Source organism: Lepisosteus platostomus, chromosome 6 (assembly GCF_059453375.1).
Source record: "Lepisosteus platostomus isolate fLepPlt1 chromosome 6, fLepPlt1.hap1, whole genome shotgun sequence".
NCBI lineage: Eukaryota > Metazoa > Chordata > Actinopteri > Semionotiformes > Lepisosteidae > Lepisosteus > Lepisosteus platostomus.
Genome location: NC_142616.1, coordinates 5,799,442 through 5,827,030, shown reverse-complemented (window position 1 = coordinate 5,827,030; position 27,589 = coordinate 5,799,442). Strand labels below are relative to the sequence as shown.

At 43.8% G+C, this 27,589-nt stretch overlaps 2 protein-coding genes across 2 annotated transcripts; both read right to left on the bottom strand.

The window, feature by feature from the left end:
• Positions 1 to 62: 62 nt before the first annotated feature.
• LOC148659751 (uncharacterized) lies at positions 63 to 18,092 on the bottom strand. The gene is made up of 18 exons (XM_088638127.1): positions 18,035 to 18,092; positions 16,501 to 16,578; positions 15,388 to 15,735; positions 14,936 to 15,217; positions 14,409 to 14,516; positions 13,059 to 13,085; positions 12,696 to 12,722; positions 12,587 to 12,613; positions 11,005 to 11,507; positions 8,944 to 8,989; positions 8,107 to 8,211; positions 6,733 to 7,080; positions 5,560 to 5,841; positions 5,072 to 5,179; positions 4,404 to 4,430; positions 2,907 to 2,933; positions 2,750 to 2,776; positions 63 to 1,586 (listed from the first exon to the last, which is right to left on the bottom strand). The coding sequence occupies exons 2-18, from the start codon at positions 16,574 to 16,576 to the stop codon at positions 1,039 to 1,041; spliced, it is 2,916 nt and encodes a 971-aa protein (XP_088494253.1). The 5' UTR covers positions 16,577 to 16,578; positions 18,035 to 18,092; the 3' UTR covers positions 63 to 1,038.
• LOC148659750 (erythroid membrane-associated protein-like) lies at positions 18,089 to 27,589 on the bottom strand. The gene is made up of 7 exons (XM_088633916.1): positions 27,312 to 27,589; positions 26,823 to 26,930; positions 26,128 to 26,154; positions 25,776 to 25,802; positions 25,667 to 25,693; positions 22,539 to 22,659; positions 18,089 to 20,178 (listed from the first exon to the last, which is right to left on the bottom strand). Exons 2-7 carry the CDS (start codon positions 26,899 to 26,901, stop codon positions 20,109 to 20,111), a joined length of 351 nt encoding a protein of 116 aa, XP_088490042.1. The 5' UTR covers positions 26,902 to 26,930; positions 27,312 to 27,589; the 3' UTR covers positions 18,089 to 20,108.

Genomic DNA, 27,589 nt, shown 5'->3' with positions numbered 1-27,589 from the left:
AGTGTCCTATCAAAGGATCGCCGGTGGTCACTGTTTTTCACTTGCAAATCAAAGGTAACAAAGACATTTGGCCACACACACACAGCATAGCCTTTTATTTACACGCAACACAGAAAACCTGAACATCCCATCAGCCTGTACCTCTGACAGTTTAACCTATGCCTCACTGGCTGGGAATGTTTCTGTCAAAGACTAAAGCATGAATTACATTACATATGTATACATTAACAACCAGGGCAAAATAGACACTAATAAAGAAAAGACCCTCCTAGGTGATATGACTGTATCTTAACTCTGTTTCATAGTAGGAAGTAGGATTGCTTATCTTGCATACAGGTGAATGAATATTACTATAATATACACATATCCATCCATGGCTCAATGTAGTGTTTCCATGTGTGTCTGTTGTTCAAGAGAGCTGCTGCTGACGTACACTGCCTAATCTTTGAGAAAGGGTTTCTTTCACTGTCCAACTTCTCCTGGATAGAATTTCATTCCCAGCCCGATTTGGGGAAAAAAAGGAGCGCTCCCCTGCCTCAGTTTCACGTTCCTCTCTTTATTCTGTGGAGACGATCATGACCGCACTAGGAAAGGCTCACCCGCTGTTAAATATTTATTAATTAACATGGTCATGATCGACAGTGAATGTAAGTAACTAGAGTAAATCACTCCTTTTGATCAGCTGTCTTCCTTGTGTTTGGTTGCCTCTCAGCCCAAGAACGGATTGCTAAATACAGATGAGCAATACCCAATCCCAAAGATCATCACGATGAGAAGTGTACACATTGCTAACCCAGATGAAAATAAGCTGCCCCCCCCCCCATCCCAGTACCAACACTGGGACAGTGGGCTGGTGCAGACTTTCTTGAAATATCATGATTTTAGGCAGTGCAATACTCTGAATAAATTCATCGGTACTCAATGTTGCATAAAATCATGCTTTTTCCCTATGCATAATAAAAATAATCTAATAAAAAAATTAATTTAAAAAATAATATGTTGTAAGTACAAAGTTCTGATGGGTTTTATAGACAGAATTCAACTTTCAGGGACAGGAGGAGCTTGGTGATCCCTGGGAGGCTTGATCACCAGGTCGTTATTAGCGTCAATCGTGCGAAATAATGGAAAGAGCCTCTCCCCTTCGTTGAAGGCCATGTCGCTGAAGGTGTAGATGTGCTCTCTGCTCTCCACTTTGTAAAAGGAGACCCGCCTCTCCTCGATGTCCAGAAACACCCCCAGCGTCCTGGGCAGCAGGGTGCGAGAGAGGGGGGTCAAGGGGGTGGTGAGAGCCGAGAGATTGTGACGGTTGTATGCTAGCGTCCAGTAGCCCTGCCCAGGAGTGAAGGCAAACACTCCTTTCCTCGGCGCAGACTCCGCGGCAATGCCTATCGTCCAGTGCTTGTTCACCTTCACCTCCCAGTAGTGCTGGCCCGCGCTGAAGCCCTCCTTGCTCACAACGCAGGACCACTTTTGAAATCTCCACCGGCTGTCGGGAAGGTCTCTCCATCTCCGCCCTCGCACCCTCTTCCCGTTCCCCGATAGCAACAGCTCGTGTTGGACGGTATCGGGATCCAGAGTCACGTCCGCTGGAGGAGAAAAGAAGATGAGATTGGGCTGGACCCACCAAGCAGCCTGGTAAGTGCCAAAATACAGGAAAGTGTTTTAACAGGCTGTTGGGGTCACCCTCAGCCCCCAGAACTTCAATGCCCCTTGGTCAGATTCCACGACTGTCTGGGACCCTGTTATCATCCTAACACATTCCTCTCCCATCAGGATAGCATGCCTCCCCCTAGGATGAGTGTGATCACACAGAGTGGCTTCGTATCTTATTGGCGTTTACCTTGACCTCTAAGGGGTTGAGTGGACTTTAGACATGCCAGGAAAATGTATCTGACACCATAACTGAGCATCCAGAACCCTTCACCGTGGGCGATAAGCACTCTTTCAGCATACACCCCATGCTATCATCCGCTTGTAGAGAACAGGGTGAAGGATGCCTCATCTGACCCACTGGCGTTTTTCCACAGCTCAGAAGACTAAGAATACCACAGCCTCTGTTTCTTTGCACCACTTTACTCACAAAGGTGCATTTTCAGTTGGAATAAGGGGTTTACGCACTGCTACCTAACCATACAATCCCTCTCCATCAATCTTTTGACAGACTGTACCTGACGAAACTCCCTGCTCGCGCCTTAAATTGACATTGGCAGTTAACCGAGCCCAAGTCGCTCGTCCGTCTTGCCTCGGATCTTGAGCCGCTTGCATGGATAGTGCAGTCGGAGAATGGTTTTGTTCACAGTTGCCCCTAATGGACGAGGTCTTTCCCTCAGACTCCCATGCCACCCTCACCTTGAGCCACGGTTCCTCATGGAACATCAGCAAGTTGGGGGAGCTTTCGTCCCGGAAGCTCCTGCCGAGTGCGCCTCGACAATCACCCCATGCTCAGAGTCACCCAGTGTCTTCTAGACATGGTAGCCAAACTAATGGACAACTGGGCCTGCCAGGCATTTTTATACATTACCCTGAGCATGATGGGCTGTTAATTGCTTATTTAACTCCAGAACCACACCTCTGCTTTCAATCTGCTTCGTATCCCTCAATTCGTGAAGCGTCCCCTTTCTTTTGGCAGCGACCTGTCAATACAAGCTTCATAGTGCTTCTAACCAGCACTCCCAGAATTCAGCGGTTTAAACACCCCACCTTTCCATGGAATGACAGCAGAATATACATTTTGTGCACCTTCGTTTACCTGCAGTGCTGCTCAGCCACGCCCATTCTGGAATACAGGAACAGACAGGATTAATGAGCACTGCGGGTACCTTGTGTGTTGTGTAGTGTGATGTACTGTAGGTACACAGTGAATAAGAAGAGATCCAACAACAACAGTCTGTGTGTTGTTCTCATACCTGCATTACGGCAACACCTCACCATATCTGGAAAGAGGAGAGAGGGGTGGAAGTGAAAAATTGTGGAATATTTTTAGTGATCGTTTGCTTTCCATCACACAGAAAAAAACATTATTTTCTTCTAATAAAATATACACAGTGGCACAAATCTAGTAGTTAGCAATAAAGAGAATGAACACATAACTGCCACTGGTGCAGAACTGAAATTTGTGTGACATGCAGCTAATAAACAACCTCACTACTGGGTATTTTGTGATCCAATGCAGTGTACAAACTACAGACTAACTGCACTACTACGTGTAGCTTACAAAATCCTAAGCTAAATACTACTTAGAAAACCGACACCATCCATGGAAGAAGCCATAGGTTTTCAACAAGCAGGTTTCAGAAAGAATAAATCAACAGTGGACCAGATGCATACTCTAAGAGAGATATTGGCAAAAAGGAGTTTAATCGAGAAATATATTGCCCCTTTGTGGATTTTAAGAAAGCTTACGATGGCATAGACGGGAAAGCGGTTTTGAGAGAAATGGAAAAAAACAGGAATCCCAGAGAAACTGATAAGACTTACAAAAAAGGGTGTTGAATGCTCAAAATACAGAGTAAGACTGGGCAACTAGCAGAAATGGTTGAGGTCAAGACTGGCGTCAAAAAAGGTCACTGCCTGTCCCCATTGCTCTTCAATTTAATGTTCGAAAGAGCCGTAAGAAAAGTCGCAGCAATGGAAACGGGAATTAAGTTGGGCAGAAAGTCAAAGTCAAAACCGCTGTAACGAACAACCAAAACAAGGATATACTGAACAAGACAGTAACCCAGCCCGTAGGACTGTATGGTGCAGAGCTGTGGACTCTCACTCAGAAGATGGAGAGTAAACACATGGGTTTTGAAAACTGTTTCAAGATAGATTTTTGGACCCGTGAAAGAAAATAGAGAAGGAAAAGCAGAATTAAGAGAGCTTTATAACGACCCGGATATTGTTGCTACGGTCAAAAGACGACTACAGTGGTATGGCCATGTAATGAGAAGAGATCAAGACCCAACAAAAGAGGTAGTGTAGTGGAGCTCGTTCGGGCACAGCGATGTCATCGCCCTCCCCACGTGTAACAGGGACCTCAGCCGCCTGGGCTGGGGGAGGTCTCCTTTAGTTCAATCGGCTGGTTCCCTGTGGCGTTACCCCGGAGACCGCAGGTTCATGCCCCGGGTGTTGCGGGACGAACTGGCGGAAGGGCACGAGCCCCGCGCAGAACCGCGACAGTCACAGTAGCAGAAGAGAATATGGTGGGGAAGAGGCCACGAGGAAGACCTAGAACAAGATGGCTTGACTCAGGAAAAGAAGACAGCGGCAAGGGGGTAATTGCTGTAGATGCCTGGAGAGACAGGACGCACTGGAGGAGGCTGGTTGGCGAGGCAACGGACCGGCTTCGGTTCGAGACTCCACGAAGTACACAAGTACCACTAGTTATTTTATTTAACGAATTCTGGGGATTCAATGCTCACCAAGTTCTCTGTGCAGCATGGGAAAGTCTGTAAAAAAGAAATCAGAGAAACAATCTTTAAGCCCACTCACAGTAAAGAAAGTGGTGCGATTACAGTAATAAATGCACTGAATTAAATCCCACCGCTGTATTTTGTGTACTGTGTTGGGTTTAAGGTAATGACTCCAACAACAGCAGCTCTTAGGTAAGTACCGAAATGGAAATCCATTAAGCTAATGTACTGCGTCTGATCTTCAAAAACAATTCTTTGCTTTTCCCTGCAGACATTTGGCATGAAAATCAAAGTAGTGCTCTATTTTGCAACTCAGTACAGTAGAAATTTCATGTATAAAAATGTATATAAAATGTCATTTTTCATGTACAGGCACCTCTCACCCTTCTGCTTTTTGTCTCCAAACTGAGGTGTGACGGATTGTTACTCGCCTTGACTCATTCTATCCATGTCCTTTCATAGGGAGTCAAAGACAGCAGAACATTAACATTATCCTTCAGCCTGGTGCCCCAGTCTCTAAATCTCACAATTCATTTGCAGATTTCTGTCCTCTACACTTCCCACTGCTTTCTAACTCTTTTGAACCCCTCTCCTCACTTCGCCCTACCCCTACCTCCATATTCCCCCCTCTCCTTCATCATATCAAAGACAGAGATGTGTCCATAATCGCCACATACCGTGCAGTCTCCTCCACTTGTGAATCAAGAAAGCAGCTGGCATGACCCAGAGAACTGCAGTCGGGATTAGAGCCACCAGCCATATCAAAGAGTCTGGGAAGACGTTCCCTGCAAACGGACACAGCCGTATGAGTCTAAAAGGAAGTATGGAGATTTAGCATTCCTCCATAAGGAAGAATCGGTTGGGTGCAGAGCTAGGTAGAAACTTATCTGTGCAGCACTGCATGCATCGGACCTCCATGGAAGAGATCTCAGTGTTTTCTCCCCAATAAAAACTAGACTCCATCAAACTATCAGACTTTGGTTTAGCAAGAAATAATGCAATATGATAGAGAGGAGAGTGTCTTATTCAAGTACGGGAACTTGAGTCTGCGGAATTAGCTTAATTGGCTTATCACCACCGCCTGATAAGACCACTGCTGTGAATCTGCTTGTCATTATGCTCCAATCATAATAGTCAAATGCAAATTAATACATTTAGGACTCACCGCTTATGTGGAGGAGAGACCCCCTGTCTGGATAAGGCACTGCACTTCTCACCAGGCAGGAGAAGATGTTGGACTCCTGTTTGACCGGGAGGTAGCTGCTGACACTGAGGAGCCCCCGACTGTCCCTCTCCACTGTGGTGCTGGACAGTGACGTCACATCCTGTCCATCCCTGTCTGTCCAGGTCACCGCAGGTGCGGGGAACCACCCCTCTGACCTGCACACCAGCTGGGTCTGACCCCCTCCAGTGGAGTGGAGAGACACTGAGGGCTGGGTCCCCAGAGCTGGCAGCAGTCACAATACAGGTATTTAGACTTCACAGACCGTTTTCTAACATACTGTGCATTACAGATTTCTGAGCAGTGATAGGGTAGCCTGCCTGTTCTTCTTACTAATTTTGAGGGGCAAATATTTCCTTACTCCAATAACGTTTTCTCTTTCATGCATGTTCTATACGATACACATGAGGAAAGATATGATACTTATCCCTCCATTCTTTCCCAAATCATAACAGTGGGTTCAGAGGTAGAGGTTTGCTTTGTAGGCTCTTAAGGCCTGAGATACAGAAGGTGAATCAAAAATGACCACCTTTGAACACCACTTTCAGAGTTTGAAGATGACCATGTTAACATAAACAGTTTGGCTGCTGGCCTCCCCTTCTATAGACACACAATGCGTTTGACCCTGCTGGGGGTCATCCCAAGGGTGAATGTGCCATTTCTGTGTCAAAGAATTAGGTTGAGAGATGGGTAACCCATAATTAGTCTTGTTTATTTATGACTTGTCCATTGTCTTGTAAAATATTATGTACATATCCCTTTCAAGGGCCACTGCTTCATGGGAACTAAGTGGGTTTCACCATATATGAAACTGGTAATAATCAGTAAGAGGGACTCAGATCTAGTTTGGCTGACTAAGAGATCCTTGGTCTGTTTCCAGTTTTTATGTGATTTTGGGAGGCTGGTAAGTAATGTTTTTTTTTTTGCTTTATGCACTTTAAAATCAAGAATATCAAGAACTGTTGAGGAAAATCAATGACAATGACTTTCCTCCAAGATGGTATGGTTACTATTTTCATGCCAGCATGTTAACATCAGTACTATTATTGAACAGCTTCTTTGTCACAATGCAGTAACAACTCACACTATAGAAAACCAGGCAGTGAACAGACTTACCCCTCACAGCCACGTCAATCACAGCTTCCTCGTACCAGATTGTTGATCTAACCATGCACGTGTACTGGCCATCATCGGTTCCTCGCACGTCCTTCAGTCTTAGAGAGGCGTTGCCTCTTGTGAATTCCACTTGGAAGAGATCAGTCCTTCCCTTGTAGGACGGGAGCTGGGAATCTAATTTAGGCACGTGGTTCAGGTACAGAAACACGGGTTTCGTGAAGTCCTCTCTAAACCACCTGATCTCCAGTTCCAGCACACTGATGCTGGGCGAGAGGTAACAGGGCAGGACAGTGTCTTCACCAACAGTAGCAACAACAGGACCCGCCGGGCCCAGAACTCGGAATGTCTCTGGGAAGAGAAATAAAATACATGATACATCCATCACTCCAAATTTCAAAACACTTCAATAAACACAAGGTTACAGGGGAGCCAGAGCCTATCCCAACATGCAATGGGCACAAGGCAGGGTGCACTCTTGATGTGGAAACCAGTCCATAACAGGGCACACACACAGAGATAGAGACACAGACACACCAGGGCCAATTCTCTCACAAGACAATGAACCGACTACCATCATAGGTATTTAATCTAATAGTGTAGCACCCAGAGCAAACCCACAATAACATGGGGACAACATACACAATCCTCACACACAACATCCCAGGAACTAAACTCAGGGCCCCTTACATGACTTCTTGCACATAAACAGGAAATAAATCAGAAGTGCTCTCTTCCTTCTCCCAGTAACAAATCTCTGCTCCCATTTCAAGACTCAGTGACATGGGTCTAAGATGTCTTTTGGGCCTGTTAATTCATTCAAGATCCAGCTCATGGGTCTATAGATCAGCATCAATCCCTCTAAATGCCATGCTGGCTGGGGAATTTGAAGTCCTTCTCCATCAATCTTTTAGACTCTAGAATGTCTTTGCAATGTACGGTCAATTGTGAATCACCATGGGAAACACAGATGGGCTCCTGTAACACTTCCACCTGCAAAGTGTTTGAAACTTTGACCCCCTGCAGGATCCTCTGGATCTGACATTGAGGTTCACACTGATCAGAACAGCTGTATAGGTATGTCCCTGACAGCTGGTGGCATACGTTTGCATGTGTCCAGTGACTCTCAGAGATCACCAATCCAAACTCTGCCCATGTGTGTGAGTCCCAGTCAGTCACAGGAGACAAGAGAAATGATCTAATCAGCCATGTTGTATCTCATATTATTTTATAATGTTTGGATTATATAATAGTGCTGTCTGATTCTGGTGCTCATAGTAGAGTTTCGGATACAAGACTGTGAGCTGCTGGCTGATGATCTCATCGTGTTGTGTTGCTGTGTTTACCGTTGGTAACGTTTTCATTTTCTCGCTGTACCTGATCTTAAGACAGAGACCTGGAGGACACACAGCAGAAGCACTAGGATCCATCCCGACTCCAACTTCATCTCTGGAACAGACAGGCAAGGTCCCAGTGAGAATCCTGGAGGGAAGAGCATCTCTCATGCACTGCTCTACAGCTCAGCCAACACAGATGATACAATAATTCAGTCTCGGGCAGTCCTCTTACAGTTCACTAAATCAATTTACCTGATCTCTATCTTACCATTGAGCATCTTCAGTCCCGTTCAGGCCTCAGGTGTTTCAGGCTTCCTAAGCTTTGCTCTGACAATGTTCTGGGCTCTGGTAGAGAGTTTTGCTCTATGAGTCTACTTGGAGCTCTCCTGTATTCTTAGTTCTCCCTTTCCTTAGTTTCTTAAGCGCTTTGAGAAGTCACCTTTAAAAAGGCACCATATAAAATAACATTTCTTATTATTTCCCTACTGAACCAGTCTACACACCCACCTTCAGCCTGAAACTAAAAATGGCACTGAGCTTGAACACACTTCAGTCAAATAAAGGAAATTAATCCTGCATCCTCTGTTCTATTACTACAGACATTTACCAGCATGGTGTTAGTAAAGGAGATCAGATATACTGTTTATCTCATAGAGATAGGATACTTACCTTCGAGCACAAATGAGTAGGTAAGCCAATAAAGCTAACAACTGTTCATTTTAGGTTTAAGAAACTTCTATTGAGAGACCCCAACTCTCCTTCAGTTCCTTTCTTTAATACTCCTATCACCAAAGTAACTTTTAAAGTTCTGTCATTAAAGAGTCAATTAGTTCAGAGCTCCATTCTTAGTTTTATCCATATCGACGACAGTGCTGACCTGCTCCTGCTGTCCTGGATCTCCAGTGAATCCAGATCTCTCCCGTCTCTCAATGCGCAACCCCTCCTGCAGTCAGTAAGGCCCACTGGCCATGAGGCTCCGTAGAGGGGAGGAGAAGACGTATCAGGGGGAGACACAGCCCGGAGACTGATATCTCAGCCCTGCAGCTTTCTTCTTGCCAGCCCCTGGCTGAACCAGTCTATCGCCCCCACCTCCAGATCGAAACTGAAAGTGGCGCTGCCCTTGAACTCACTCCAGCAGAATGAATAAACAAAGACTCCTGCACGCTCTGTCCAGACAGTTTCAGGCCTGGGGTGTGGGAGGGTGATCTGTAAATAATAGAAAACAAGGGCTAACAGGCACGCAAGACCACTAACTGTCTTTTGATTTGTCACAGCTTGTCGTGCCAGAACGGTTGCCCCCCAAAATGCTTCATAACGAAACTATCAATCCATTTTCTATATCTTCATCCAATTAAGGGGGGGGGGGAGAGCCAGCACCTACTGTATTCTAGCAAACAAGGAGCAGAGGGCAGGGACAGGATGCCCTGCACGACTATGCACAGACACTCCCACCCTGCTCAATTTATCCAGATGTCAATTAACCTTCCAGCATGTCTTTGATTGTGGGAGAAAACTGGAGGGAAATCCCTGCAAATCTGGGGAGGAAGACACTACTCCACAGGAGGCGAATCAGGTAGTGAAGGCAGGTGTGTCCGATTACTGTCCAGCAGGGGGAGCTAAGTGCACTGAGCTATTATACTACACACCCACTAATAATCAGCTTGTCTGAGCAGAGTCTTGAGGGGTGTGTTCTTTCTAAAATAACAGTGAGAAGCTTTAACAACTTCAGTACTTTTATTTTGTGTTTTGTAAGTGTTAAAATTCTTTGGATTATGTATTTTTTTTTGTTATTATTTTATTTTTACTTGTGTTTTGAATAACAAAGAATTGACAGTGTTGGAACATTACTAGTAACTGGTGCTTATAAAGTATTTTTAAGCACCTAGAGGGTTTTGGTGAAATATTTTTTTTGTAGTTTGAGAGAGTGATTCTGTGAGATCTGGTGAAATAATACCTGATTTCTCCATTCTGTGCTTGAAATTTCTCAAAACAATTATTTTTAATTGTAGAGAATTGGGAATTGTATTTGTTAACAGAAGATCAGAGAGAAGAGTTACTTTAGAATGTCAACAGAGACATTGCAGGGGAGTTGAAAGACTTCCTGAGCCTCAGCTTTACACCCGGGGACACAGAGACATCATCTAGATGGGAGGAGTGTGAATTCAGACTGCAGGGGGCCAGACAGACACTCCTAATGCCCTTGGCCTGCTTTAAAACTGCTTGTTTGTAGAGGATTTAAGATGATTCGAATTGCCCCAATTATTTTGTTACTTATTTTATTACATACTGTATTATTGATGTTACCAAACCAGCAAATAAGACAGTATAGTGTGCTCAGACACTTTCAATAAATGACTTATAGAAAAGTGTTAAATTAGTTTTATTTTAAAAACACATGACACATGTCTTAAGAATCATGACTTTTATAATCAATGGTATCACAACATTTGTCATTTTTGATGCCTATTTTTGAAGAGCCACATTTCCCAGAAGCCTATCAACCCATTGGTAAGTCTTTGGTTTGCAGGAAGACACTTGAGCTCCCAGACGAAAATCTCATGAACACGGTGAGAACATACAACTAGATAACACCCTAGGAATTAAATCCAGGGCCACTCTCCACCTTGCCAGGTTTGAGGTGCACACTGGGATCAGTAGGTATTTCATGCCCCTCAAACATCGTCTATTAAGAACCACGTAATACGAGACAGATTCTCAGACAGATATCCCCAAGGATATCAAGGAGTCACTTTCCCTGACTTCTTTCAAATCAAGGCTTTTATTTATCTGATTCTGCGTATGCCCCTTTGCTTTCCTACTGGATATGCATTTATACAGTAGGAAAGCCTTTTGTTTTCTTGCTGTTCTGTAAAGCGATTTGAGAAGAAACCTTTAAAGATGCTATTGTAAAAATAAAGTTTATTGTTGCGTTTTATCGTATCACAAGGTCTTTTTCTTCATCGATTGTTCGGAAAAACAGGAAGAGCTTCTCCCCTTCGTTGAAGGCCATGTCGCGGAAGGTGTAGACGTGCTCTCTGCTCTCCACTTTGTAAAAGGAGACCTGCCTCTCCTCGATGTCCAGAAACACCCCCAGCGTCCTGGGCAGCAGGCTGCGAGAGAGGGAGGTCAAGGGTTCGGTGAGAGCCGAGAGTCGAGCAGCTTCCCGAAACAGGGTCCAGTAACCCTCCTGGGGAAGGATGATGAAGGCGCCCTTCCTCTTGACCGACTCCCTGGCGACTCCTATGGTCCACAGCTTATTCACCTCCACCTCCCAGTAGTGTCGTCCCTTGGTGAAACCCTCCTGGCTCAGGACAGCAGACCAGCAGTCAAACCTCTCCGGGCTGTCAGAGACATCCCTGCTGTTTCCCCTGCGGACTCTCTTCCCATCCTCCGACAGCAGCAGCTCCCGTTGGGCGGTGTCGGGATTCAGGGTCAAGTCCTCTTTGGGGAAGAAAAGCAGAAAAAGTCCTGCACTGACACCATACCTACTGCTATAGCTGGGAGTAGGAAAGAAGCAGAAACCAACATTGTAGACTGTAACTGTGTCATACAGTCATACAGAGCAACAGCCCTCAGCCACTGGCTCTGGACATTCAAAGTTTATATCCGTCCAATGTCTAGCTGCTTCTTCATGTATAGGGTCGCAGGGAGAGACAGATCCTCTCCCAGCAAGACCAGGTACACCCTGGGTTGGATACAGGTCCATCGCAGGGGAATGCTCCAGACAAAAATCAGCACACCAGGGCCAGTTTGCCCCAGAAGCTGACTGACCCACCAGCATGTCTTTGGACTGTGGGAGGCTTCCTGAGCCCGGGGTCTGGAGGATCTCGCCCCGTCACCCTTGGACCTCCATGTCTTGTCTCTCCGTGTGTTCCCCCCCTCCAGGGGATTTTAACCTTGCTGCGTCCCAGGATGGATTACTCGCTGATGGACTCTCGGACTATGCCCTGACCTGCCTTTGGACCCGTTTGGATTTGGATGCTGTTCTTTGTCTCACCCGGTCACTGTCTCACGGATTGTCACTATTATTTTGTGCACTATTACCATGCCTCCTGTTTTCACCAGCTCTTACCGCATCGCATAGAGTCTACTACAAGACCCGACACCGATCTCAGTCCGTGTTCGTGACAGTAGTGGGTTCGTGTTCCACATTGGGTTCAAGGTTCTCTAATAACCTACTGTATACTGGGCAGCAACAGTATGGAGCGGTGTTGGTGGCGGAGGGTCAAATACCTGTGACAACGGCAACAGAACTCGCACTATCTGCGCAGAAGGCAGGACTGGCAATCTACTTCTGTATCTTGCCATATAAACTCATGAAAACTCAACACTATGGATAGTGACAGTGGAACTGTCTGTAGGGTCACCATGAGTCGATACTGACGCGACGGCACTCAACCACCACCACCACCTAAATTTTTTACCTTCTGTTAACATTCGATATGGATAACACAGGCTATGAAATCTAAATCTACTAAATCAGAAGGATTCATATATTTAGCAAAACTCTTCTTGCTTACCTGCTGCACTGCACAGCCACTCCCACTCTGAAACACAGACACAAAGGATGTATTAATACATACAGACGCTTAACACACTCCAACGCTTTTGCTTACAGGATGTACCTACCTGATTTACAGCACCGTCTCACTATATCTGGAAAGACAAGATGAAAAAGATTCCTCATTAGGCGATGCAATGATGCTTGATCTGATCACATCAGAATGGAAATGGCTGATTTTGCTTATTAGTTACTGGAACAAAGTGAAAAACATTTGCAGAAATGTGGTCAGGAGTCTATAAAGACTAGTCAAACATAAAACATATATAGCTGTCCTATATACAGTACATAGAACTGATCCATACTGCTGTTCAAGAATGGAAATGTCACTGAGTTACAAAGGTGTGTCTGTTATTGTGGTCTTCAGATGGTTACATTAAGATGATTTTTGATAGTTTCCCACTTAAATGAAAGGAACACAAAGCACTTACCAAGTTCTCTGTGGAGCAAAGGGAAGTCTGTGAATAAGAAACAGAATTTACAATTTCATCTTTAATCAGTGTTTGTTAAGACTATGATTGGTTTTGACTCCAGTGTAGAACCACTGAATGTCCTGCTGGAGTCTTTTACCAGTTCTTTGCGTAAAAGGATAAGGTTTAATATGATCAAGCTGTGCTATTGATCAATCAATGAAGGAACCAACACTTGTGCAAGTCTGTTGATAATGTGCTTGAGTCACCACCCTACAGGGGCTATAGAAGCTACCTTACCATGGGGAAAGACTGAAAAACCTACAGATAGAACAACACAGTAAATGATCTCTCACTCACCACAGTAGTGCAATAGCAGCACTGTCGTGAGTCAACATTATATTGTTGATCAGGTACAAGATAAGAACTGTCAGCAAGTTGCACGGTCAGTGACAACTGAAGGTACAAGAGAAAGAGCTGGACTCAATATAATTACTTTCCTTATAACGATTATGCAAAGGACACCCTTGTAATAACACTGCTCGTACCTGAGTAAGAATCCAAGACAGTGAGACCCAGACACAAGTGCAGGCGAAGCAAGCAGACATTTGCAGTAGACCGGCATGGTAAACGAGCAGAAGGAAGTGAAGGAGGCAACTAAACATGGGAACAGAGCTCCAGCAGAATCGACGAGCCAGGTCAAAGTGACTTTAGCAGCCCACTTTGTAGCCAGGAGAGCACAGGAACAAAGCACAATGGAAATCCACAAACGAGGTCGAAGAGAAGAATGTCAGAAGTTCACATTAGGGCTGATCCTAAATATTCTGCTCTCTCTGAGGTAGTGTGGCAATTAACTTAATTAATTAATTAATACAGGTGGAACAGATCTCCTTCCAGAGCTCGTAGTCACACCAACAGGTCAAGCCGAGATTCTGCAGGTTGCTATGGAGATTCTAATGCATTTCCCATGATGGAATTTTGGATGCAGATCAAATTAAATAATGTGGAGGCAGACAGATGCATTAGCCGAGCTTTCTTAATAATGAGCTCCTTCGTGGAAAAATGAAAATGAAACTCATTCTGCTTAAAAATACAGCTGTTGACAACAAGGGGAACTTTATACCTGTGACCCAGTTTCACAATGGTGAGAGCGTGTGTTCTAGTCTGGGGACTAAAATCAGGCAAAGAAGCAGATAATCTAGTTAATGATGGTCCCAGTGAAGAACAGGAACTGTCCCAGGCACATGCTTGGATACATTTGAATTCATACTTGATATGATTTTTTTCTGTAAGAAACAGCATGCAATGATCGAACTCTCTAATGGAATAGGGCCCTATTCCCTGGTCAATGCATGTGGAAAAAATGTATACCATGCAGTTTTCTCCAGTTGATGATCAGCAGAGCAGCTGCCCCAGCACTGAGAAAGAGAGTCAAGATGAGAGCCACCATCCACCCAGAAGGTCCTGGGGAAAAATCTCCTGCAGACAACATAGCAAAAGAACTTGAATTCATTATTGTATATTACCAGGGCATTTTAGGAAAGCTGGTCAAACTACTCTATGTAGCAAAAAATGCTACAAGCCTTGTCAATATACTTAAGAAATCAAATTGCTGCATTCCCTAAAAGGCAACACCTAACAGCAGTTGTGCTACATGGAGTTTTTAGAAAATATATAAACCTTAGTTTAAACTTTAGTGATGATGGAAGACAGCCAGAGAGAAATACTGAGCTCAGATCACTGGCTGTGCTCACATACTGTATATACAGCATCCTTATAATTGAAATCAAAAGTAGTGCTTGACTTATGCAGGCATTGAAGCTCTGTGGCACTGTGCTAGTGCCAAGCTTGTTACTGTATTATCAAAGAAATGGAATTAAAATACATTTACAACTTACTGGGTATGTGTAGCTCAGACCCCAAGTCGAGCTGCGGTACTGTGCTTCTCACCAGGCAGGAGAAGATGTTGGACTCCTGTTTGACTGGGATGTAGCTGCTGACACTGAGGAGCCCCTGTCTGTCCCTCTCCACTGTGGTGCTGGACAGTGATGTCACATCCTGTCCATCCTTGTCTGTCCAGTTCACTGCAGGTTTACGGAACCAACCTTCTGACCTGCACACCAGCTGGGTCTGACCCCCTTCATTGGAGTGGAGAGACACTGAGGGCTGGGTCCCCACACCTACAGTATGAGAAATTAGCACAGGAACAGGGGAACTCAGAATTAATGGGAAAAACAAATAGCCTCATGCTTAGACTTCATACATCATAATTGTTATTGGTCACTAGTTTGTGTTGCTCATTGCAGTAACAGCACCACACTATAGAAAACCAGGCAGTGAACAGACTTACCCCTCACAGCCACGTCAATCACAGCTTCCTCATACCAGTTTGTTGATTTAACCATGCACGTGTACTGGCCATCATCGGTTCCTCGCACGCCCTTCAGGAATAGAGATGCGTTGCCTCTCGGGAATTCCTCTGGGAAGAGATCAGTCCTCCCCTTGTAGAATGGATTCTGATTTTGTAATCTAGGCCTTTGGTTCAGGTATAAAAACAGGGGTTTTGAGAAGTCCCCTCTAAACCACCTGATCTCCAGATGCAGCACACTGATGCTGGGCGAGAGGTAACAGGGCAGGACAGTGTGTTCACCAACAGTAGCAACAACAGGACCCGCCGGGCCCAGAACCTGGAACATCTCTGGGAAGAGAAATAAAATACATGATGCATTCATCACTCCATCCTCAAAACACTTCAATAAACAGAGGGTTATAGGGGAGACAGAGCATATCCCAACATGCAATGGGCACAAGGCAGGGTACACTCTTGATGTGGAAACCAGTCCATAACAGGGTACACACACAGAGATAGAGACACAGACACACCAGGGCCAATTCTCTCACAAGACAATAAACCGACTACCATAGTAGGTATTTAATCTAATCGTGCAGCACCCAGAGCAGACCCACAATAACATGGGGACAACATACACAATCCTCACACACAACATCCCAGGAATTAAACTCAGGGCCCCTTACATGACTTCCTGTATATAAACAATTCTCTGCTCCCATTTCACGACTCAGTGACATGGGTGTAAGATGTCTTGTGGGCCTGTTAATTCAAGATCCAGCTCATGGGTCTAAAGATCAGCATCTATCCTTCTAAATGCCATGTTGGCTGGGGAATTTGAAGTCCTTCTCCATCAATCTTTTAGAATCTAGAATGTCTTTGCAATGTACGGTCAATTTTGAATTACCATGGGAAACATAGATGGGCTCCTGTAACACTTCCACCTGCAAAGCGTTTGAAACTTTGACCCCCTGCAGGATCCTCTGGATCTGACAATGAGGCTCACACTGATCAGAACAGCTGTACAGGTATGTCCCTGACAGTTGGCTGTTGGCTGATGATCTCATCTTGATCAACTTGTTGTGTTGCATTCTATTGCTGCGTTTACTGTACCTGATCTTAAGACAGAGACCTGGAGGACACACAGCAGAAGCACTAGGATCCATCCTGAGTCCAACTCTGACTTCATCCCTGGAACAGAGACAGACTCCCAGTGAGAATCCCAGAGAGAGGAGTTTCTCTCACACAGCTCTGAAGATGAACCAGCGTTGGCAATACAGACAGACTCCCAGAGAGAGGAATGTCTCACACAGTCCTAGAGCTGTACCAACACGGACAGTAGAGAGTGGCTCAACAGGCACTCAGTAAGACCTAAGTAGGAGCCTTCTAAATATACTTGAGCAGTGTGAATTTGCATGGTTTACACTCTGCACGTATTCGTTTTCCATAGCAAACGTGTTTAACGATGCATCTGAAAAATCCTTCCAGTCTCTTGCGTCCTCTGTATACCGCCTTCTAAACCCTGTTGTCTGCTTTAACTAAATCAACCCATCATTCAGATCCTACTATTGTTCTCATTGAGCACAGGAGAACCTCAGTCCAGCCCTGCAACAGCTCTACTGAAGACCGTCCTCTGTCCATCTCTCTCTGACAAGGATGACAAGCACTGAACCCAATCCACACTATAAAACAATGGACACTGAACGCTACAATCTCAATGTACGTATACTTTTGCCTTCATATGTTTCTGAGCACAAAGTCCCAAAACGTATTCTACATGGTGTGTAGAATAGTCACATGGGCAAGAATGAAAATAAGCAGAACACATTATGAATAATGACTATCATAAAAATTGATTTCTTAAGGAGAAATATGTTTTGTTTAATTTGGATCGAATTACTTTTTAAGCTGAGCTATATTGCTATTTTGAAAGTACTATTATTTCAAAACATCTACCGCTTAAAAAAAGCAAATGGAAGGTTTCCCAATGTCCGTGGTACAAACAGATTTCCATTTGATCCTGCTGTGCTCGTAAATTCTCTGACCCATGACACGTTCATTACAGCTCAGGCCAGTGTGGGAATAATGTTTACAAAAAAATATCTCCACATACAAACGTACACATACTGTATATGTAAACATTATAACATATATATATATAATAGATATTTGTACATGATAATGTCAGACTTACTGCAATGCTGTTTCTGCAAAGTTCTTTCTTGCACTTTGATCTGTCCCTTAAATGACTTTCATTTCCTTTCCTTTGAAAAAGCTGTCTCAGCACGACAGAGTCACACAGATTTGTGCTGGGTGTGTACCAGCTCTTTCTGTAACTGATTAACTACTAGAAAATGTATACAGTTGTATAACACTTCGATAACATTTCATATTGAGAAAATGCATGACATCATTATAGTTCTTTAGTACAATTTATTGCATATTATGAAATACTGTGATAGAGTGGGCAAAGCATTCTCCCAACAACACTGCAAGAAGAAATGGAAGCATGTGATGTGATACAATGGAGGGGACTTCGTTGCAGAGGCCCCATTTTGGCTCCAATCTCAAGCCCAGGGGAGGAGCCTTGAGCCAAGATGGCTGCCTGATATGTGAATGAAGCAGCAGAATTAGACTGTAGCTTCACCTGGCCTGGTTGAGAATTTAGCACTCGGGATGAGTGGAATTCCAGGTGAGAGGAACAGGAGAGGCTCTCGAAGACGACTCCTGTGAGGGTAATGTGGAGGTTAAGGAATCCGATTGACAGAAGGAGATGCTCTCTCTGTGTAGCAGGAGAGGAGACACAAACTGGGTTTGGTAGCAGGTCTGTGGGACTTGGTGAGCCATAGGATCGCTTGGAGATACAGTGAGTGATGTGAAAGATAAGTGGGCTGTGAGTACTCACAGAGGTATAAGGGTATATTGTTGCAGGAAATGCTTGAACAAGTTATTTGAGGTTAGCTTAGGTGTGTACTGTAACTATCAGAGCCATGATATAGTTTATCACCTGCTTCTGTGTATGGTGAATTTTTCTCTTGGTAAGAAAAAAAGTCATCACGAACTGGCAAAGAAATCTGATGGTAATCTTGTACGTAGGGAAGGTGAGAGTTTTGAAGAAGGACTTGGTGTGTTCGATAGTTAGAAGAAAATATGAGTTTAAAGTAGGTTAAAATATGAGGTTTGTAACGGTGTGGTTTGAGTGTGCCGGGCGTGGGCATGATGAAGATATCTATGCTTTTAGAGAACCTGTAATAAAACGGATATATTTAAGTGGACTGAAGCCAGATATAACAAAGACATTCCAAATGACGCAGAAATTAACAGTTCGCGGGATGAATTTGGGGAGCTGGTGACACTGCCGGCCAGGTAGAACAGAATATGGAGGCTCAAGTGAGGGCCCTGCAGTTAGGTGGCTCCAACAATACTAGAGGGGGTGGGAGGAAAGGGGCTGCCTCCTCTGCAGGAGGAGACGTGTTGTGCTACTATTGCAACAAACCAGGGCATGGACCAGGCTGCCACAGGGCTTCCACAACAGCCCAGCAGTGTCTGCGCCAGCATCTGCGTGACCTGCCGGAGGTCAAATCTGTTGTAATTCAAGATGTAGACGACATCTAGCGGCGTCCCCAGATGAGGAGACTCATCGGGAGGACCTGTGGAGGTAGGTGCCTGATTTCTTAGCTCAGAAAGGACATAAGGCCAATTTGGACAAGGCCCGAACTGGCATGGACACTGTGATCTATTTGGGGCAAAAGATTGGTCAAGGAAATCGTGAAATGACTGTTGACAGAACCCAAGCCATTAAAACACACCCCGTTCTCACTACAGTTAAAGAACTGTCTTCCTTCATAGGCCTGTGTAATTTCAACTGGACCTGGGTGGATGCATTTGCAGAATGGGCTCAAACCCTCACTGACAAGCTTAAAGGAAAAGTATCCTCTGATGATATTGTAAAATCAGATGACTCTGAATTGGCTCCTGTTAATGACTTGAAACAAGCTCATTTGCAGGCTCCAACCCTGGGTCTACCTCAGAACGACCAACCCTTTTTGGTTGTATGTGAGCGAGCAGCGGGGATTTTGGTCGGCTGTTTTGACACAGGAACACGGGGACCACCAGTGCCCAGTAGGGTATTATTCTAGACAGCTGGATGCGGTGGCCAATGGCTGAGGACCCCGCCTAAGGGCAGTCCAGGACACCTGTCTGGCAGTCCAGGCTGTAAGTAGCATTGTATTAATTTAATGCTGCACACACGCTTTTGTTTCTGAATCGAATCAAATATCTCAAGTTACCAGTGGTAACCGAGTCATCAAACAAGCAGGTGCAATCAACCCAGCTTGTGACCGACTGACGTGATTCCCCACTGGGATCAACTGAGCAAATATCATTTACAGGGAACACCATTGGTTGATGCTCTTCCTATGGTGCTGTGACCAATCAGACCGCCGGACTAAGTCCACATGACGTCATCACAGGAAGGCCAATGAGATCACCTGGGGGCCTGGATTTAACTACTGGCTGTACTGGTTTATTGACCGATTCTCTTTTACAGTACGGTGAGGAGCCGACAGTTGCAATCCATACAGCCCGGGAGCAAATGAAGGAGGCCGGGGGCCCCCGAAGTGAAGGGGGACACGACCTGATCCCGGGGCAGTGGGTGTGGCTGAAGACGTTTGCATCACAGGCGCGCCGAGCCAACTGGGATGGTCCCTTCCGAGTCCTGCTCACCACAGGCTGCGGTAGCCAGCAAGGGTCGCTGGATCCAAGCCTCGCACTGCCCAAGGGCAACAGCACCTGATTGAATATTAGACTGTTCATTTTAATAACTATTAAAATTAAAGTTTGAATCTTATGGTGGGGCCTCCAGCTCATTCTTAGCTCTATCGTACTTGTAAGTGGTTAGTAATAATCAAAGTTCTTGTTGGGTATGTATTGCTATTCCTGGGTATGTACAAGGGGGACTGCCAATGGGGGTGATCCCCTTCAATATGAATGATTTTTTAGGATTTTTAGATTATATATGTATAGGAACATACACATACAGTATATACAAGAACGGAACAAATTCCACCCAGCTGTATGGGGAATGGGTCGCTGAGCAAGGGTGGACCCCACTAATTTCACTGGATGGTACGCACCTTGTTACAAAAATTATAGGCGCCCACTGGTCTTACAGCTTTTTAGGACTGTAAAGGGTTGGCTCTGCTTCAGCAGATCTGACAACACCTCTACCTCCAACTCAGGGAATAGTATCTGTGATCATACTGTGCCAGGTAATGACAGTATTTATCCTTTATCCTCCACCAGTAGACAGTAGACAGAAGAAACAAAGCAAGTCTTTGCCACAACTACTCCTTAGTACAGAATGGGGAAATTGAAGTCATCGATATGGCAGATTTCTAAGAGAAACTGGCCAGTGAAACTGCAGTCGGCCTACAGTCTATTAGCGATGAGATGGTTGCTCTCAGGACAGTGGCTATGCAGAACCATTTAGCTTTAGATTCAACTTGTGCAGTAATTGGTTCTTAATGCTGTACCTATATTCCTGACAATTTGAAACATGTTGCAGATTTAGCACAACACCTTTGTAGCAAAGGGCAAAAATCCATAACTGTAATCCGGATGATTGGGGAATAACTAACTGGCTCCCAAGTATTTTGGGACATTGGGGAACCACTGTGGTGCAATATATATTTATAGGACTTATCTTTTTGGTCATTGAAGGGGCTTTTTGTGCTTGTGTACGTGCTTTATGTGTTAAATGTGTTGAAAATAATTTTTCCTCTGTCATGGCGCTGAAAGCTGAACCACTACTCTCAATAGGCCCCAAATCTACTAAGGCCCCTCTGAGTGTTCCTCTTAAAAGAGAATAGACAAATATGATTTTAGTTAAAAGAAACTCACCGTGTTGGTAGAGTTTCTAAAGGGGGGACTGAAGAAATGTTGTGCTCTGAGAAAGGAACAACGGGCTCTGTTCTCATACTGTAATTATGCTTAGCTTTGGTGAGTAGCTGGCTGATAGCTGCAATCGCTCATGACTCTCATGAATGTCTAACAGACGTTCCATTTTGAAACTAAATGTTCTCTTGGTACGCAAACAACTGAAACTGCCTGAGAAAATATCTTGTGGATGGTTTTCTGCTGGAATATCTATTATTGTTTTCGCTTCCTCTTATATGACTGAATTGGTGTGACTCACTGTATAAAAAGGGAAACACTGCTGTATTCATTTTCAGCTACATTCAGAACTGTATTCTGTACTGTGCTCCTGTATGCATACATAAAGGTCTGCTTTCCTGCTCACTTCAAGAACCTGATCATTGAGTGATTTCTACACTATACTCATACCAAATTATGTTCAGGTGATGTGGAACTGATTTCTTATAATCTACTGTATTACTTATTGACGGGTCTCTAAACCAGTTAAATTCAATTTTATTTTATTGTAAACAGACCAAGGTTCATTGTACCTGAGACAGAGCACTTGAAAATGATGTTTACAGCATATACTGTATATACTTTAAAAGTAAATATAAAACAGAGCACATTTATTCTTCTTCTGGGGAAAGCGCTTAAGTCAGCACCAGCTGGAAAGAAAATTCGAACTTAAAATATGGTGATTGCATAAACATTCCCCCCCCCACACACACACACACTTTTGCTACGGCAAACCTAAATCAGTTCAAAATCCTCTTTGTATGGGTTATAAAGGCACTCATCCACTATGCATACAGTAGAAGGATGAGCTGGATCTTTAGTGATCCTTTGGAGATACTATTGAAATGTCTTTTTCTGCGCGTGTGTAGATGAATGGAAAAAGTCTCTCTCCTTCTCTGAATTCCAAGCCAGTGAAGGTGTAGATATGAGATCTGGATTCCACTTTGTAAAAGGAGACCTGCCTCTCCCCTATATCAAGACACAACCCCATCTTCCGGGGCAGCAGGCTATTTGGGAGTGGGGTCCATGGGTCAGTGAAAGCAAAGAGACGAGACGAATGACTCGCCAAAGCCCAGTATCCCTGCTCAGGGGTGAAGCTGAAAGCCCCTTTCCTGCAGGCAGACTCTTTGGTCACTCCCACTGTGCACCACTCATTCACTTGTATCACCCAGTAATAACGCCCCGAGGTGAAGCTCTCCCTGCTCAGGATGCAGCACCAGTGATTAAATCTCTTAGGATTGTCAGGAACATCTTTCAGCTCTCCAAACCGCACTCTCTTCCCATCCCCTGACAGCACCAGCTCGCACTGCGCGGTTTCGGGATCCAGAGTCAAATCCACTACGGGAAAAAAAAAAGCGTTAAAACCACTGATTTGCATTCAGAATGTAGTGCATCTTGTCATCTTTTTAATATGTTCCATCATCTGCACTGCGAAGTTCCTTGTTTGAAAGGGAAAGACACAGAGAAATCAGATATTATCCAATACAGCACCTTTTGGAAAGAAAAAGGAAAATGGGTGTTGTATCATCGAAAGGATTCCATAAGGATTATGTTCTTTTAACATGAGATCACACTTTTTTATATTTTGGAGTTCTGCAAACATTCAAATACATACCCCCGTGATTCTAAGGGGGATCACAGCTCCCTGAAGTTGATTAAACCCAACACTTTTGTTTGTGCTGTGTTTGCACTGGTTTGTGCCAATGAAAGTAGTATTTGTATTGCTTTGTGTATCTTTAATTCCCAAGATATAGTGTGATAATGTAATATTACTCGGTCCCCCTACAGAACAGCATACAAGAACTGTCTCATGTGTTGGTTATGGTTTGTGCTGTTGAAAGTTGCATCTGAGGTGCAACTTTTACGTTTGCTTGTACATTCCTAAAATATCACATACTTCTGTCGCCACTGTAGGGCGGCTGAGTGACCAAAAAGGTGGTATATCTTGTGAATGAAAGCAGCACATGTGCTACTTTGAAAGGCACCAACTGGCACAAACTCAGCACCAACAAAAGAGGTGGGTTTTATTGTTTGTGTTTGTAGATGGGCCAACTCAATTGAGCTATTATAATCAGAGATTATAGTTCAGGCTGAGCCCTTCAAACCAAGTATCACAGTTTAAGTCAAGGTTTATGCTGTACAAATCAGCTGCAGAGCTTGCAAGTGCAAAAAACAGCACCTAGCTTGACATCACAATTTTACAGAAAAGTGTGCATACTGTAGTAGTCAGAAGAGCTGACAGACAGTTGTCAATTCCAAACTACATTTTAATTTAATTTTATTTAATTATTAAAGCTTAATTACATATTAATAAAACATGCATAATAAAAAATGTGTTAATAAACATCCAGTGAGTCATTATTAGAGGTTAGTTCTGATGACAAAATCTACAGTGCCTTGCGAAAGTATTCGGCCCCCTTGAACTTTTCAACCTTTTGCCACATTTCAGGCTTCAAACATAAAGATATAAATTTTTTATTTTATGTGAAGAATCACCAACAAGTGGGACACAATTGTGAAGTGGAACGAAATCTATTGGATTTTTGAAACTTTTTTAACTAATAAAAAAATGAAAAGTGGGGCGTGCAAAAGTATTCGGCCCCCTTGCGTTAATACTTTGTCGAGCCACCTTTTGCTGCGATTACAGCTGCAAGTCGCTCGGGGTATGTCTCTATCAGTTTTGCACATCGAGAGACTGAAATTCTTGCCCATTCTTCCTTGCAAAACAGCTCGAGCTCAGTGAGGTTGGATGGAGAGCGTTTGTGAACAGCAGTTTTCAGCTCTTTCCACAGATTCTCGATTGGATTCAGGTCTGGACTTTGACTTGGCCATTCAAACACCTGGATACGTTTATTTGTGAACCATTCCTTTGTAGATTTTGCTGTATGTTTGGGATCATTGTCTTGTTGGAAGATAAATCTCCGTCCCAGTTTCAGGTCTTTTGCAGACTCCAACAGGTTTTCATCCAGAATGGTCCTGTATTTGGCTGCATCCATCTTCCCCTCAATTTTAACCATCTTCCCTGTCCCTGCTGAAGAAAAGCAGGCCCAAACCATGATGCTGCCACCACCATGTTTGACAGTGGGGATGGTGTGTTGAGGGTGATGAGCTGTGTTGCTTTTACGCCAAACATATCGTTTTGCATTGTGGGCAAAAAGTTCAATTTTGGTTTCATCTGACCAGAGCACCTTCTTCCACATGTTTGGGGTGTCTCCCAGGTGGCTTGTGGCAAACTTTAGACGAGACTTTTTATGGATATCTTTGAGAAATGGCTTTCTTCTTGCCACTCTTCCATAAAGGCCAGATTTGTGCAGTGTAAGACTGATTGTTGTCCTATGGACAGACTCTCCCACCTCAGCTGTAGTTCTCTGCAGTTCATCCAGAGTGATCATGGGCCTCTTGGCTGCATCTCTGATCAGTCTTCTCCTTGTCTGAGCTGAAAGTTTAGAGGGACGGCCAGGTCTTGGTAGATTTGCAGTGGTCTGATACTCCTTCCATTTCAAGATGATCGCTTGCACAGTGCTCCTTGGGATGTTTGAAGCTTGGGAAATCTTTTTGTATCCAAATCCGGCTTTAAACTTCTCCACAACAGTATTACGGACCTGCCTGGTGTGTTCCTTGGTCTTCATGATGCTCTCTGCGCTTTCAACAGAACCTTGAGACTATCACAGAGCAGGTGCATTTATACAGAGACTTGATTACACACAGGTGGATTCTTTTTATCACCATCAGTCATTTAGGACAACATTGGATCATTCAGAGATCCTCGCTGAACTTCTGGAGTGAGTTTGCTGCACTGAAAGTAAAGGGGCCGAATACTTTTGCACGCCCCACTTTTCATTTTTTTATTAGTTAAAAAAGTTTCAAAAATCCAATAGATTTCGTTCCACTTCACAATTGTGTCCCACTTGTTGGTGATTCTTCACATAAAATAAAAAATTTATATCTTTATGTTTGAAGCCTGAAATGTGGCAAAAGGTTGAAAAGTTCAAGGGGGCCGAATACTTTCGCAAGGCACTGTATATTCTATGTAGACAATACAGGTTACTATCCTATCCAAGGTCATTATCCTAGAGGTTCACATCCTTTTTCCAGCATAGACAGTGAATGTTTAAACAATGTGTTCAATATGGACATGAAAAAGTACAATTGTTTATGTATTACTTGATTAATCAGATTGGGTTAGTTGACTTAATTGAAGGTCAGATCACACTTTAGGAACAATTAATCAAGAAATACATATTATTCCTAGGGGATTACACACTTTTTCTAACAACTGCATGAAAAAAATAGAAATGGAAGAAATCTGAAATATTCATAACTTTGTAAAACTGTTCTTGCTTACCAGCAGACCTGCAAACCCACTCCCATTCTGAAACACAGACACAAACGATTTGTTAATACACATATATGCTTAAAAAAACAGAATGCATTTTCTTACATGATGTACATACCTGATTTACAGCAACGTCTCACTATATCTGGAAAGAAAGGGGGAAAAATATTTTTCAATAGGTGCTGCAAATACTGTATGTATCATCTGATCATGTCAGGATAGAAACAACCGTTTGATTCTTATAAGTTACTAGAACAAACTCAAAATTATTTGCAGAAATGTGGTCAGCAGTCTAAAAACTAGTCGAACGTAAGCTGTCCTACATACAGTAGATAGAAGTGATCCATCACTGCCACTGTTCAAGAATGGAAATGTCACAAGGTGTGTCTATGATTCTGGTCTTCAGATGGTTACATTAAGATGATTTTTGATAGTTTCCCACTTAAATGAAAGGAACACAAAGCACTTACCAAGTTCTCTGTGGAGCAAAGGGAAGTCTGTGAATAAGAAACAGAATTTACAGTTTCACCTTTAGTCAGTGTCTGTTAAGACTGTGATTGGTTTTGACTCCAGTGTAGAATCACTGAATGTCCTGCTGGAGTCTTTTACCAGTTCTTTGTGAAAAAGGATAAGGTTCAATATGATCAAGCTGTGTTGATTATTGATTACTGATGGAACAGATCTCCTTCTAGAGCTCGTAGTCACACCAACAGGTCAAGCCGAGATTCTGCCAGTCGCCGTGGAGATTCTAATGCATTTCCCATGATGGGATCATGGATGCAGATCAAATGAAATAATATGGAGGCAGACAGATGCATTAGCTGAGCTTTCTTAATAATGAGCTCCTTCGTGGAAAAATGAAAATGAAAATGAAACTCATTCTGCTTAAAAACACAGCTGTTGACAACAAGGGGAACTTTATACCTATGACCCACTTTCACAATGGCGAGAGTGTGTGTTTCAATCTGGGGACTAAGGCACAGAAGCAGATAATCTAGTTAATGATGGTCCCAGTGAAGAACAGGAACTGTCCCAGGCACATGCTTGGATACATTTGAATTCATGCTTGATATGATTTTGTTCTGTATGAAACAGCATGCAATGATCACACTCTAGTGGAATAGGGCCCTATTCCCTGGTCAATGCATGTGGAAAAAATGTATACCATGCAGTTTTCTCCAGTTGATGATCAGCAGAGCAGCTGCCCCAGCACTGAGAAAGAGAGTCAAGATGAGAGCCTCCATCCACCCAGAAGGTCCTGGGGAAAAATCTCCTGCAGACAACATAGCAAAATAACTTGAATTCATTACTGTATATTACCAGGGCATTTTAGGAAAGCTGGTCAAACTACTCTATGTTGTAATAAATGCTACAAGCCTTGTCAATATACTTAAGAAATCTAATTACTGCATTCCCTAAAAGGCAACACCTAACAGCAGTTGTGCTACATGGAGATTTAAGAAAATATATAAACCTTAAATACTGAGCTCAGAGCACTGGCTGTGCTCACATACTGTATATACAGCATCATTATAATTAAAATCAAAAGTAGTGCTTGACTTATGCAGGCATTGAAGCTCTGTGGCACTGTGCTAGTGCCAAGCTTGTTACTGTATTATCAAAGAAATGGAATTAAAATACATTTACAACTTACTGGGTATGTGTAGCTCAGACCCCAAGTCGAGCTGCGGTACTGTGCTTCTCACCAGGCAGGAGAAGATGTTGGACTCCTGTTTGACTGGGATGTAGCTGCTGACACTGAGGAGCCCCTGTCTGTCCCTCTCCACTGTGGTGCTGGACAGTGATGTCACATCCTGTCCATCCTTGTCTGTCCAGTTCACTGCAGGTTTACGGAACCAACCTTCTGACCTGCACACCAGCTGGGTCTGACCCCCTTCATTGGAGTGGAGAGACACTGAGGGCTGGGTCCCC

What these genes read in the sequence shown, in the direction of transcription:
- LOC148659750 (XM_088633916.1), bottom strand. Translation starts at nt 26,901, where the DNA reads ATGGAGGCTCTCATCTTGACTCTCTTTCTCAGTGCTGGGGCAGCTGCT. An exon ending in GTGGGTTTGCAGGTCTGCTG is followed by an intron (nt 22,660 to 25,666) that starts GTAAGCAAGAAC and finishes TTTTTCCCGTAG; the next exon opens with TGGATTTGACTCTGGATCCC. An exon ending in CCTAAGAGATTTAATCACTG is followed by an intron (nt 20,179 to 22,538) that starts GTGCTGCATCCT and finishes ATATTCAATCAG; the next exon opens with GTGCTGTTGCCCTTGGGCAG.
- LOC148659751 (XM_088638127.1), bottom strand. Translation starts at nt 16,576, where the DNA reads ATGAAGTCAGAGTTGGACTCAGGATGGATCCTAGTGCTTCTGCTGTGT. An exon ending in GGTCTCTGTCTTAAGATCAG is followed by an intron (nt 7,081 to 8,106) that starts GTACAGCGAGAA and finishes TTCTCTTCCCAG; the next exon opens with AGACATTCCGAGTTCTGGGC. An exon ending in GAGGTGTTGCCGTAATGCAG is followed by an intron (nt 2,777 to 2,906) that starts GTATGAGAACAA and finishes CCTGTATTCCAG; the next exon opens with AATGGGCGTGGCTGAGCAGC.